At 35.1% G+C, this 13,361-nt stretch overlaps 1 protein-coding gene and 1 long non-coding RNA gene across 6 annotated transcripts; one reads left to right on the top strand and one right to left on the bottom strand.

Annotated features, from left to right (window-relative positions):
• Window positions 1-4,024: 4,024 nt before the first annotated feature.
• Window positions 4,025-9,270, top strand: LOC110909892 (probable anion transporter 3, chloroplastic). Its single transcript, XM_022154626.2, has 8 exons — window positions 4,025-4,581; window positions 6,175-6,401; window positions 6,538-6,889; window positions 6,984-7,028; window positions 7,339-7,485; window positions 7,668-7,805; window positions 8,744-8,777; window positions 8,866-9,270. The coding sequence occupies exons 1-8, from the start codon at window positions 4,162-4,164 to the stop codon at window positions 9,033-9,035; spliced, it is 1,533 nt and encodes a 510-aa protein (XP_022010318.1). The 5' UTR covers window positions 4,025-4,161; the 3' UTR covers window positions 9,036-9,270.
• Window positions 9,271-10,087: 817 nt separating this feature from the next.
• Window positions 10,088-13,361, bottom strand: LOC110909893. Of its 5 annotated transcripts, none has more exons than XR_002575703.2 (10): window positions 13,197-13,361; window positions 12,803-12,886; window positions 12,654-12,687; window positions 12,457-12,549; window positions 12,239-12,316; window positions 12,118-12,158; window positions 11,925-12,017; window positions 11,648-11,792; window positions 11,421-11,531; window positions 10,088-11,328 (listed from the first exon to the last, which is right to left on the bottom strand). It is a non-coding gene; the product is annotated as an uncharacterized LOC110909893 (long non-coding RNA). The 5 variants fall into 5 exon arrangements; XR_002575702.2 differs by having other exon boundaries at window positions 12,457-12,536; window positions 13,197-13,360; XR_002575704.2 differs by lacking the exon at window positions 12,654-12,687 and having other exon boundaries at window positions 13,197-13,360.

The raw sequence follows: 13,361 nt of genomic DNA, 5'->3' as shown, positions 1-13,361 counted from the left end.
TCCAACAAAATATCTTTTATTAAAAATGACCAAAGGCCAGCAAGGGACTAAGCCTTGGCAACCCCAAAACCACAACAAAACAACTCAAAGACACCCCACAAAAACAATCCAAGAAACAAACAGCCTAAAATTAAACCATGCAAGACATTAAATTTCCTTCGGTACTCCCAAGATAGCCCGATGGCCCGAGTTCTGTTTTTAACCCAAAGGTATGCCATCACCTTAATATCTTCAATAATCTTCGTCACATAAATAGGCTTTTGCTCAAAGACGTCTTCGTTTTGAGTCTTCCATAAGCACCAAAACATAAATAGGCTTTTGCTCAAAGACGTCTTTGTTTCGAGTCTTCCATAAGCACCAAAACATAATCACATACTTTTACCTTTATTTAATCTATATCCAATTTCTTGCTTTTATAACAAAATATTTTTTTATATTACATATATATTGAAATTATATTAAATAAACTAAATTAAAAACTGGATGACAAAAAAAAAACACATAAAATCAACAATTAATAAATATAAAAAACAAACCTTAAATGAAAATTAAAAAAAAAACATACAACAGTTAATAAAAAACACACCTAAAATGAATTCCTTCATCTTCTAGGTCTGTGGATACAAGAAGCTTTTTACTATCATGGATCATTCCTAAATTGGTAACTTTTATCGTTTATGTTTGTATCATTATATCTATCCAACCAAAACTCTTTCCTTTTTTTTGAAAGGTGTGAATTATTCGCGAATGTCGGGAGGTCTAGCATATGTTGTCTTAACCGGGTCCGCGCTAGAGAGCCCCCTCGCACAATAGATCCTCAATTTAAACCCCTCAATGAGAAACCCCTATCACCAAGACTCGAACTTGAGACCTTGAGGGGAAAACCTCACCCGGGCCCACCATAAGTGAAACTTAAATACCCGTGGCCACCACTAGAGCACTAGTGATGGTTAACCAAAACTCTTTCGACAATTAAAACTTTAAACAACAAAATACAAATAATAAAACATAATGTTTTCTTAGTTTTTATTCTATATTCAAAGTTTTGGATGGATAGTATATTTAGACCGGTTTTTTTCTTAAAAAAAAACTAAAATATTTTATACATGATTTTTCAAAGATATAAAAAATGTAGATGAATAATCAATTAAAAAAAAGAAGAAAAAGAAAACAATGCTACGGTTCATACTTCCATCTTCGCAACAAACTCCATCTATCTTCAATCTTCAACAAACTATTTTAACTAAAGGAAAAAAAAAAGAAGTGAAGACTACCGATTCTACTGGTTTATCTAATTTCCAACCAATTTGTGTGTATGATATATTTACCCCACAAAATTGTGATAGAAATAGTATCGATTTGTTGCAAGTAGACATTCAACGAAACCGGTAATATCAGGGGTGGAACTATAGTGTTAGTAGCCGTAGCATGGGCTACAGCTCAACCCCGTATTCGTAATGTTATTTTTCATTTTATTTTTCAGTTTTATACAAAAGATACCCCTAAAAAATACGAGGATACCCCTAACAAAAAAATAGGATACTTGATTTAATAAAATCCATTTCTTATAAGCCCAAACATTTTACAATCTGAAAACTTGTAGAATAATTAAGTATGAATGATAAAATAAGCCCAAATTAATAATAATAGAATTTAGAGATGGGCATAAAAACCGGTTCCTACCCGATTCCAGTGGACCCGACCCGTACCCGGTTCCGGTTCCTACCCGGCTAATAGTAGAACCGGTTCCGGGTTCAAAAAACCCGTAGGTTCCGACCCGGTTCCACATTTTATAAATAAAATCGGTTCGTACCCGGTTCCTACCCGGAACCGGTTCCGGGTATTACAAAAAAACCCGACAACTATTTAAGATATGTATTTTAATTGGACGGATGATTTATATGAGCAGACCACATGGGCCGACAACTACAACTCCTAATGGAATATGATTGGGCCGTTCAAAGACTGACAATCCTAATTATTTCACATGCAATTGTTGACAATGTCCGGCAAAGTAATTCAACACTCTCTATTCTCATTGGGCCGATTAATATAGTGATTCTGAACATGCACATGTATTGTTTAAAAGGGCCGAAGACTCAAATTACTCTAATTGGACCTCCAATGTTAGTGGATCTGATTAATTGTATCTTATTTATGATCACATGCAGCCGTTTTTGATTCAAACGAAATGATTAATATTCAAACAAAATGAATATCTTTCAAACGGAATGATTGAAGTGTACCCGGTTTGTACCCGGAACCGGTTCCATCAGGACCCGTACCCGGTTCCATTGTACCCGAAACCGGTTACGCCGGTTCTAAATATATTGACGTGTACCCGGGTTGTACTCGGAACCGGTTCCAAAGAGAACCCGGTTCCACTCACTTGTATCCATACCCGGTTCCGGGTTGGAACCGGTTCCGGGTTTTATGAATACCCGATTATGCCCATCTCTAATAGAATTGAATGGAATCCTAAAATATAATTGTTAAAGTTAGCCCATGACCCAAAACAATAAAAAAAAATCAGGATAATATCATCCTATCTTTATTACTTTAAAAGTCAGGTGATTATTCTCTAGACAACAAGGAAGGGGTTTGATTAGATATATGGAAACCCAATATAAGTGGTGATTTGAATCGCTAGTGTCATACATGATTTATGTGGGTGACACATAATCTAGGTGGGGGTGTAATGTATCCACAAAACCTAGTGGTTGTTACATGTTTATTGTTTTAAGGGAACTATGACAAAGGTGTTTTTTGCATCTTAGGCCAAGTTTTAGAGACGAGGTTACTAAGAAGTAAGAACAATACTATATAAAGCGTTGTTGGTTTGAAAACTAAGCTCCATGTTTCATTAAAATTAATAATAGTACTAATCTCCATTTTTGATCTTTCATTAAAATTAATACTAAAGCTCCATCTTTGATCTTTCATTACAAAATAAGCCATAATTACTTTTTATTGTATTACACTATTATCCATAAATATATAAAACCGATCATCCCATTCCATTAAATTATCACATCATCTTAAACATTTAAACTCATAGTTTAACATCATCTTAAACACTTAAAGTTAAACCCATAGTTTCTCATCCAAACTAAAGATTTATAATCTTTCATCATCTTAAACAGTTAAACCCATAATTTCTTATCCAAACTAAAGATTTAAAATCTTTCATGGTTACATAAAAATCCAACTTGAGAATATGTAGAATAGAAGTGATGCTATATAAACATTGCTTTTACTTAGTTATATTTGATAAAACTGTTTTTTTTTTTAATTTCTATAAAAAGGAGTTATCAACAACTATCCCATTAGAACTTAGAAATTGTTTAATGTGAAAATCACCCAATCAAATATATGGTTGCTTCTTAGTATATTCATTGCTATATCTAAGAAATTTGTTTGATTAAAGTTTAGACCATGTGTAGTGGTAATGCCTACTCTTGGGTGCTTTGCGTCATATGACAGTCCAGTCAGCAATGTGGCATTATAGGGTATTTTCTAAAATGAATGTAGTGAGGATGTGAGCATTGTGTTAAAAGAGATTCAAATAAAAAAACCATCAAAAAATCTTATTGAACAAACAAAGGAAGATCAATGGTGATTGGACAAATAAAAAGAAGCAAGGCGTGGAATAAAACACGCCAAAATCAATTTGCTTGGAAAAAACACTCTTGGAGATGGAAAAAGGGCGTTGTAAGGCGTTTTTTAGGGGAAAAACGCCCAAAAAACCCAACTACGCCGCATGGTCTTATTGTTGACATTTTCAATAATAGAAATTAGGTAAGTATAAAACATGCATCCGGTTGCACCTAACCCATATATTACCGGCTATAACCGGTTGCCGGTAACCACAGGGAGTAGTTGGGCATAGAGAGTTGGTAACATAATATGATCGCTCGACGGCCACGTTTTGCCACGTCGGATTCGTGTTGGAAACAGATGTAAACCTTCACAAAATTACGAAAATACCCTCCACCTCCAAACACCTATTTTATGCCTCCAAAACTCCACCATTCACCAACCCCATTCAAACTCTCTTCATCAGCAATGAAATTTATCACATTGAAAGATTTAGCAGCTGCATTTCATCGGTAACATACTCATTAACCCCTCGATTTAACCAAATTTACAGTCTTTGCCACCATGGCCGCCGTTGCTATTAAATCCGCCGCATTCGGTGGACGATCTTCAAATCTGACGGATACCCATTTCAATTCGATCCGTTTTAGGAAACCCCTTTTCGGGTTTCGAGATAATGTTGGAATAAAATGGGGGAATTTGAATCTGCAAGGTGGCGGCTTGAAAAACAGAGAGGCGGTTGTGGATGGTGGAAAAAGAAGAGGGTGGGGGGTGGTGAGGTGTACGGCGGAGGGGTTAGAGAGGGGGTTACTGGGAAGAAGAGGGCATGAGGGTAATTTTGCTATACCGGAGAGGTTAAAGGTGGTGGCTTTGATGGCTTGTGTGATGTGTTTGTGTAATGCTGATAGAGTTGTTATGTCTGTGGCTATTGTTCCTCTTGCTGCCAAACATGGGTGGAGCAGTTCTTTTTTGGGAATTGTGCAGGTAATTTATATAACAAAAGATTTACTTATCATGTTTAGATTTGCATAATTTGATGTGTTTGTGCTTAATTTCTTGTTTTGTTTTCATGGCATATAATCTCATTTTTAGGCTTTAGGGTATAGATTTGGGGTGTTTGGATTTAGATCAATAAGAAATTAAGAATGAACATGTGAATCTGGGTCCTATATAATGAATTAGGATATGCCCACAAATTTGAACTTATGTGATGACACTTAAGACCATCGCCAATGCAAGGCGGGCGCCCTTCTGACGTGGAGGAGAGAGGGAGTGGAAGCCCGTGCAGAAGACGGGCGGTTTTGTGATAAGGGAGGACGTCAGTGAAGATGGTGGGGCAGTCGATGTGGAGCCGGGCAGCCCGCCTGTGAAGTTGGTAGTATTGGCGATGGTCGTAAAAGTTAACATATTGGCAATATGTATGGTCAATTTTATGATGCACATTTATTGATTTATCAAGTGTATGGTGGAGACTAAGATTCAATCCTTTGTGGTTGGTGGACTTGAAAAGGTTAGTTGCAGCCACTTGAGGAATATTACAAGATTTGAAAGATATGGGTCCAATCATCATAGTATAATAAATATAGCATTTGTAAAAGTCTGTTTGCTAGTGAATTGAGTAAGATAAATTTTGAGCCTCAAATTATGAGGGCCTTTTAAATTAATGTTAATTACCTAATCCCATCAATAACTTGAGTAAAAATGATATGTGATTAGTATTGTGGTTGTATAAATTTGAAATAAAAAAAAAATCATTTGCAGCCTGGTGTTGTTGAGTGTGAAAATAAAATATGAAGTTGAAATCAAGCTTTAGATGACATCACCAATACTTTATATATGTATACTTTTCAATGACCCATAGTGCATTAGTGCCTCTTTAGTCTTTACCAACCCTTACTTTTTGTTCTATATAGAAATCTGAAAAAGTCAAAGAGTGTATATATTATTTCATTATTTATCATATCAACAAATACAATTCTATATTTTTTAGTAAGGACATGTTTCGCTCATACCAATTTTCAACCAAAAATATGCCGATTGACGCAGGGCCGGCTTAAAATTTTCTAAATTTTTGTAGGCCCAAAGCCGATAGCAAAATTGGGGCCCTTTTTGTAAACGAAAAAAATTACTATGGATTCTATTATTCATATATCATCTTTGTATACACATAATTATAGATCATAAACCTTAATGTTAACAATCTCAAAGCCAAAATTACCAACATATAATATATTTTGTTAGAATTTGAGGCCCTAGGAAAGTGGAGGCCTAAAGCTCTTGCTTTGTTTTACTCCCCCTTGAGCCGGCCCTGGATTGACGAAGATGCACTTGAATATGAAAGAACAACAATTTCTAACATATAACACGTTGACACATCATTAAAGATAATTCTTCGTTTTGATATTTTAGTAATCTTCATTGTTTTCCATGAAGGTGGTAATATAGAATTAGGGATGACTAATAACAAAAAGCCAAAAATTTCAATAGTTATAGGAATTTTTTTTTGTTTCAAGTTTGCTTCATGTTTAGGGCTAAAAGCATCCAAAACTAACAATTATGTATTTTTTTAATGAATAGTCGTCTTTTTTATGGGGATACATTTTTTCATCTATCGTTGGTGGAGCGTTGGTGGACAAATACGGCGGGAAACGAGTGATAGCTTGGGGTGTATTCTTGTGGTCTTTAGCAACACTTATTACTCCATGGGCTGCAAATCATTCAACATTCGCCCTTTTAGCTGTGCGAGCTTTCTTTGGTCTTGCTGAAGGTGTTGCTATGCCTTCAATGAACATCATTTTATCGAGGTATATATTATTTTTTTTTCCATACTACTTTCATTCCCCCCCAATGATCCCGTACTATGTGTTTAAATGGAGTTTTTTTTTTTTTTTTTCATTTTGATTTTGCTCTTTTTAAGTTGTGCATATATCTATGTTTTAGGTGGTTTCCATGTAACGAGCGAGCTACGGCCGTTGGTTTATCTATGGGTGGATTTCACCTTGGTAATGTTGTGGGATTGGTACTAACACCTATAATGATGTCATCAATTGGGCTTTCGGGCCCGTTCTATCTTTTCTCATCTCTCGGGCTTCTATGGCTAACAACATGGGCACTTCGGGTTACAAATGACCCACAAGATAGTAGTTCAATAAGCACCTCTGAGTTGAGATTAATTCAAGCAGGAAAGTCAAATGCTCCTCCTCCAAAGAAGGGAGAACTTCCTCCGTTACGCCTTCTGTTATCCAAAATGCCCACATGGGCCATCATTTTTGCTAACGTTACTAACAATTGGGTGAGTTCCGTCATTAGGAAAAAATCAGTTTCTATTAAATGGTTCTGTTATTCTTGTTGCTTCAAGTGTTAATGATGTATTTAAATTTTTGCAGGGATACTTTGTTCTCCTCTCATGGATGCCCGTTTATTTTAAAACCGTGAGTGTTGATTCTTTTAGGATTTTTTTTTATTCATGAGGGACACTTTATAATATCTAATGCCTACTAGAGGTTGCAAAACGAGCAGGCCAAACAGACGGGTTGGGTAATGGGTCAAAAATTGTCTGGTCCGTCTGATCCTATATGGTCTACTAGATAGATATACAAGTGCATACCCTATAAACTTTTGCAGTGTAAAATAAATTAAAAAAAAAATAGTTTTGAATGGTCAGTAGTACATCATTTGAACTTGGTTATTAAGCTATGGACTTTTTATTTCTAACTTTTATATATTATTTGTGATAAATAGGTGTTTAATGTAAACTTAAAGCAAGCAGCTTGGTTTAGTGCACTTCCATGGGGAACAATGGCTTTCTCAGGGTATGTTGCAGGTGCTGCTTCTGATTATTTACTAAAAGCAGGACACTCCCTGACTTTTGTCAGAAAAGTCATGCAGGTAATTTCTATTCATATCAATAATTTAATAATTCTATTTTTCTTTTCGGACCGTAAAAACACATCCAAGAGGGTGAAATGAGCAGATTATTAATGTTCATAGAAACAGTTTGATTAAATCATGCTGAGTTTTAAGCGATTTATCTGATTACTATTATTGTCTAATTTGATTATATCTTGCAGTCGATTGGTTTCATTGGGCCTGGATTGGCTTTGCTTTGCTTAAATTATGCCAACACACCGGTGGTTGCATCAGTGTTCCTCACAGTGGCACTCAGCTTGAGCTCTTTCAGTCAAGCTGGATTCCTCTTGAATATGCAAGTAAGATTAACCTGCCATTAACGTTTACCTTTTATTAATTTTGTATTATTTATCTATCTATTATTATCATTATCGTTCTCACGATTGTTAAGTCTTTAGAAAATAGAAGTTGATATTTCACTTTTAAATGTCAAATTATTTCAATCGAAAATTGGGCCTTTGAGGTGATGGGGGTGATCTTAATTCTTTTTATTTAAAAGATATTTCGCTTTTGAATGTCAAATACTTTTTGACACTTCTTGCCCAAACCTGTAATTTTTACAAAGTGTGCGATTTTTTTAATTAGAGTTAACTTTCGTTTTGCTCCCTGTGGTTTGGTTATTTTAACGGTTTTGCTCCAATAGTTTAAAAATAGTCATTTTCCTCCCTGATCTTTCGAGTTTGTCGCAAGTTTGCTCCCTGGATCTAACTCAGATAAAACGTTCAATTAAAAGTAGGGGTATTTCGGTAGTTTACTCCCTGGCTCTAACTCAATTAAAACGTTTAGTTGAAAGTCGCAGTAGTCGTGGTCGGCAGGTGGTAGTTGCAGGTGGTGGTGGATGGTTGTGGATGGTGGTGGCCGGTAGAAAGAGTGGTTGGAAAGATGGGAGATCAGAAAAGAGTTACTTATATACATGTAAATAAACAAGTTATAGGTTTATTTAGGTGAAAAGACTACATGCCCTTGCTTTTATCTATAAAATTACCAAGATACCCTTCTAGTTAATGGATTTTTTGGATGGAGTTAGAGGCGGGGAACAAAATGACGAAATGTTAGAAAAATCAGGGAGGAAAATGGCTATTTTTAAACTATTGGGACAAAACTGTTAAAATGACCAAATCACAGGGAGCAAAATGGAAGTTAACTCTTTTAATTATCACTACAATGACAATAATAATCCCCTAATGTTTGGTCTCTGAACACAAACTTATTACTTCCTTTGTTCCTTTTTTATTAGGATATTGCACCGCAGTATGCAGGATTTCTCCACGGTATGTATTTTCAAAGTAGTATATCGTATGCGTGTTTGTGTATCCACGTCTTTCAAAAATTAATATTTCTTTCAAATATTATAAACAGGAATTTCAAACTCTGCTGGGACATTGGCTGCAATAGTGAGCACAATAGGGACAGGTTACTTTGTGCAGTGGCTGGGATCATTTCAAGCGTTCTTAACCGTAACAGCAGGCCTATACTTCGTCACAGCCATATTTTGGAACCTTTTCGCGACCGGTGAACGAGTCTTTTAGATTTTTATACTAGAAAAAAAAGATCAAAATGAATCGAAAACATGTTGCGAAAACTATATTTATTGATAGGGAGGTGAAGTTATAGTGATTCTTTTGTGCATACAGTGTGTTAAGGTCAAGGTTGGAGCCTTTTATGCTATAGGAACTTGGATAGAATATATATATTTGATTTTTGTATTATTATGTAAAATGATTCTGAAAGTTATAAATGGAAATTACACCTTTGGTTTCTTGATATGCGACGTGTTTGTTATCGGAAACATACTAAAAAAGTTTATAACATTTAACCTATTGCTCAATAGATGGTTAGATTTGCTCAAACAGTGGTCATATTCATTCATTCAGATCTGAAGAACTCTTGACCCGTTGCAATCGGTGGTCTAGTTTGTTTAAATATCGGTCAACTGCATAATGCGCTGCATCACGCATAAGACCACTTTGCATCAACTGCAGTGATGCGACTTCATCACCGCATCGCGCATTTTGCGATCCTAGCGCACCATTTTAAAACCAAGGATGGGGCATAGAGTTAGGTGATGACCAAACCATCAAGGGCCGGGTATCAATGGCCTAAACAGAACTAATCAGGGATTTATTTCCTTTCCTTGCTACATCTGTCTCCTACAAAGTCCACTATGGATCTGAATGAGTCCGAAGATTTTGGGATCCCCCGGTTATGTCGTTGCTGCAGAGAAAAGACGGAGAGCTAGAGAGTGAGGGAGGACGACCGGAGATGGGTGGCACAGAGGCGCTTATGGGGTGTTAGTTGTATATTTAACTTACTAGTTTAAGAACCCGCGAGGTTCGCGGGTGGACTAAAACACAAATGAATAAGTTCAATTTATTGAAGTAATCGTTTGAATTAAATAACCGTTGAAGTAATAATAAATTAGTAAACTACAATGAGACAAATAATGTAATAGCTAAAATATTTGGTTAGATAGCTCTAATTTTACCACAATAACGTACCTATAATTTTTGGAATTTATAATTAATAACTAATACAATGTCGTAATTAAGGTTACAATAGAAGTTAATATTTAAAAGTAAAAGAAAAACAACAAAGAAAACCTTTATTAATCCAGCCAAACACATCCACTTAGCAAGGAGCTAAGGGAGACCTGAACAGCAAGAACAAAACATAGTCTAGCAGAGTTACATCACAAAAAGAATACAAAAAAATGACATTAAACGATAAATTAAAGTTGCGCCAATCACTCCACGAAATACTCATAATCTTTGACATGTGCTGGATCCAAGCATACGATGTTTCATTTACTTCCTCCACCACCTTGCTAACTAAAGTAGCCACTCCTTTGAACACTTTATCGTTTCTGCATTGCTAAATTCTCCAACATGTTTTGAGGAATACCCCATATACAATTATTTTCCTCTGTTTCGATGCTCCTGACCCATTCAAACTTTCAAGAATGCATGTTGCTGGGTTACCACGGAAGCAACTACACTGAATTGTAGACCCTTGTACGCGAAGTTTCCTTTTGCACCAACTCGTTTCATATGCAAAACAAACATGATTAGTCCAACAATATTATGATCCCTTTCAGTCTCACAAAATACATATCAGGATAGAGTGCATTAAATTTAATGGTAATGAAAAGCATGATTTGCTTGGGTAAGACATCTTTAAGACTTTGATATCCTTTCTTTCCTTTATATCAATAGCTAATCTTGCTTTATATTGTTTTTAAATCTTTGTACACATATTTGTATGGAGTGCCGTTTCTTCGTCTTCATTGCATAGCTTACACAGGGTGCAAGGCAAATAAACATTTCTTCTTTCAAGAGCGAACGCAGTAGGAATCCGGTCTTGAATCAGCCTCCAAACCAAGAAATTAATCTTGATTGGACACCAACTATTCCACTCGAAATCAATACCCAAATTTGTGAACGAAACTCGTTGGTCTAAAAAACTTTCAAAAATATTTCTCTAAAACGACTTTTTGTAACACAACCGTGTTTGACCCGTTACCCAATCCACTATACCCTCCTATCTGATTGCATCCTAACAAAAATTGTATGTGGATCCTATTCTAGGATGCATGAGTACAAACTACAAACTGATGTCTAAAAAAATTCATATCATATTTGTATCTAAAAAGTAGCTTGATTGACCTTTAAAGTCAAAGTCTACACAATTGCTAACATGTGAATCTATTTAGTGACAAAAATCTCTAGTATGGCAATCAGTATTAATGACATCATAGAGATGAACATTGTAAAACAAAAACTAACCTTCACCAGGAAACATCTTAGCAAGATACGAAAGTACAAACTGTATTAGAATACATACAAAAAAATCAATATACATTTTTAAAACTGATAAATACCAAAATTATTATAGCAAATTGTAAAGTTATTTTTAACCTGGATTAGTGGTTGATTCTTCTCCGAATTGCAACAACAACAGCCGCTATCAATAGCTTGAAGAAACGCTAACCGCCGCCATCATTCTAACTATCGGATCTAATCTTTTGGCTGGATTTGTTCAACACGTGGTCATCAAACATGAGGACCATGGAAACGCGTGGTCATCAATAAAAACGCTTAAATTTTCATAAACAAATGATGATATTTGTGGAAGCTTAGCTTACTTGCAGGACTTGTTTGACATCCGTTGACCATTAAATTCCAACAGGCCGATAAGTGCAGCCAATAAGATGTTGCAGTTTGACCATTAACCTCCAACATCAACAACTATGAAAAGGTCGATTTACTGCCACACCTCAAATAGTTAACCTATCAAATTCATGACAAACAATGATTAACCTGCTTATACCATGCCCTATTTATAATTTTCTTCAAAAAAAAAAAAAAAAACTATTTCCGGTTCCAGATCATTTAATTTAAAAATAATGAAAATAAGTATACCTTACAAGAGGAGAATCAATACGTTTGTCCTGGTTTTGTGCTTTCAATTTAGCACGATACAGCGCCTTCTTCTTCGCTTGAACATCCATTAATCTACAACAACATTTCAACATCAGTCGGATGTATAATCTCACAAAGTATATATTTTATACCGGATAACAGAGATATTAGCAAGCTACTGTAATAGACATACATCTTTCAATGGGACATCTTCTCCATGACTCCAAAAGGATTCTGCAATAGACAAAAAAATATAATAAATAACCAAACGATGTGTATATCAATGAAATTAAAGGTGTTGATGACGAAGATACCTGATAAAATCGATTGAAAAAACAAAATCATAGTTTCGACACATTAGTTCATCAATCCGTTTATTGCAAATCCAAGCCCTTAATCAGAGTTTTCAACACATTAAATAATCTCAGATGAATAGAAAACAAAATAACAAACCACGCAAAAAAGATTGAAGTAATCTATCATATAGCAAAATAGTAAATTATAGCAAAAGAATAACGTTGACTGAAAAAACCTGTCCATGTTTGACCTTGAAAAGTAGTAGATGCAATACCGAACATAAAGGTAGCAACTGAGCCCCCACGCCAAATGGATCTGTTTCACAAAGCTAAATATTCAAGATTTAAACAATGATTTTAAGTTAATAACCATGTTCACAATTATAGTGGTTTAAAGTTGCTATTCTTCTATTAACATTATTAAATAAAATACCAAGTTAACCACTTGCAATAGTAATCCATGACTCCTGGGCATATTAATAGTCCAGTTTAAGTATTTGAACGTAGAAACACAAGTCTTAAAACAGAATAAATGATCTAAAAATTGGGTTAAACATCAACTAAAAGGATTAGAAAGTTTACCAAAGCTTCAGCACCAGTATATAGTCAAATTGAAGCATAAATCTGACCTCTTCACCTCAAACAAAAACGTGAAATGGACCTCTTCTATTTGATTACAAAAATACAAACAAATAATCATTATACAGACAAACTGAAGCATAAATAATCACGAAATAGAAGCATAAATCTGGCAAAACGAACTAATATACTCATCAAAACCCTAAATCTGACCTCTTCGATTTAATCACGAATATACAAACAAAAAATCGGTAATTAAACAAATTGAAGCATAAATCATTGCAAAATAAGCGTAAATTTGAAACTATATACTCAATTAATCGCTAAAAGAACACATAAACCCTAACTTTTCATCATAATAAGGAATTGTAGATTCAAATGATATTGAAAGACATACTTAACCACATGAGGATCACGTAAGAGCATCCACAGGATCGAGAGCGTAACAGGCGGAACGCCTTCTTCGTCTTCATGAATGATCCAAGTTGAATGATACAGTTGAGAGAAAAGGAAGGAATAAAAGAAGCGTGTGGAGAGGCAGAGAGTTGAAATTGAAATTAGG

Source organism: Helianthus annuus, chromosome 15, assembly GCF_002127325.2.
Source record: "Helianthus annuus cultivar XRQ/B chromosome 15, HanXRQr2.0-SUNRISE, whole genome shotgun sequence".
NCBI classification, from domain to species: Eukaryota; Viridiplantae; Streptophyta; class Magnoliopsida; order Asterales; family Asteraceae; genus Helianthus; species Helianthus annuus.
The sequence above is the reverse complement of the archived record's forward strand: the minus strand, read 5'-3'. Positions and strand labels throughout refer to the sequence as shown.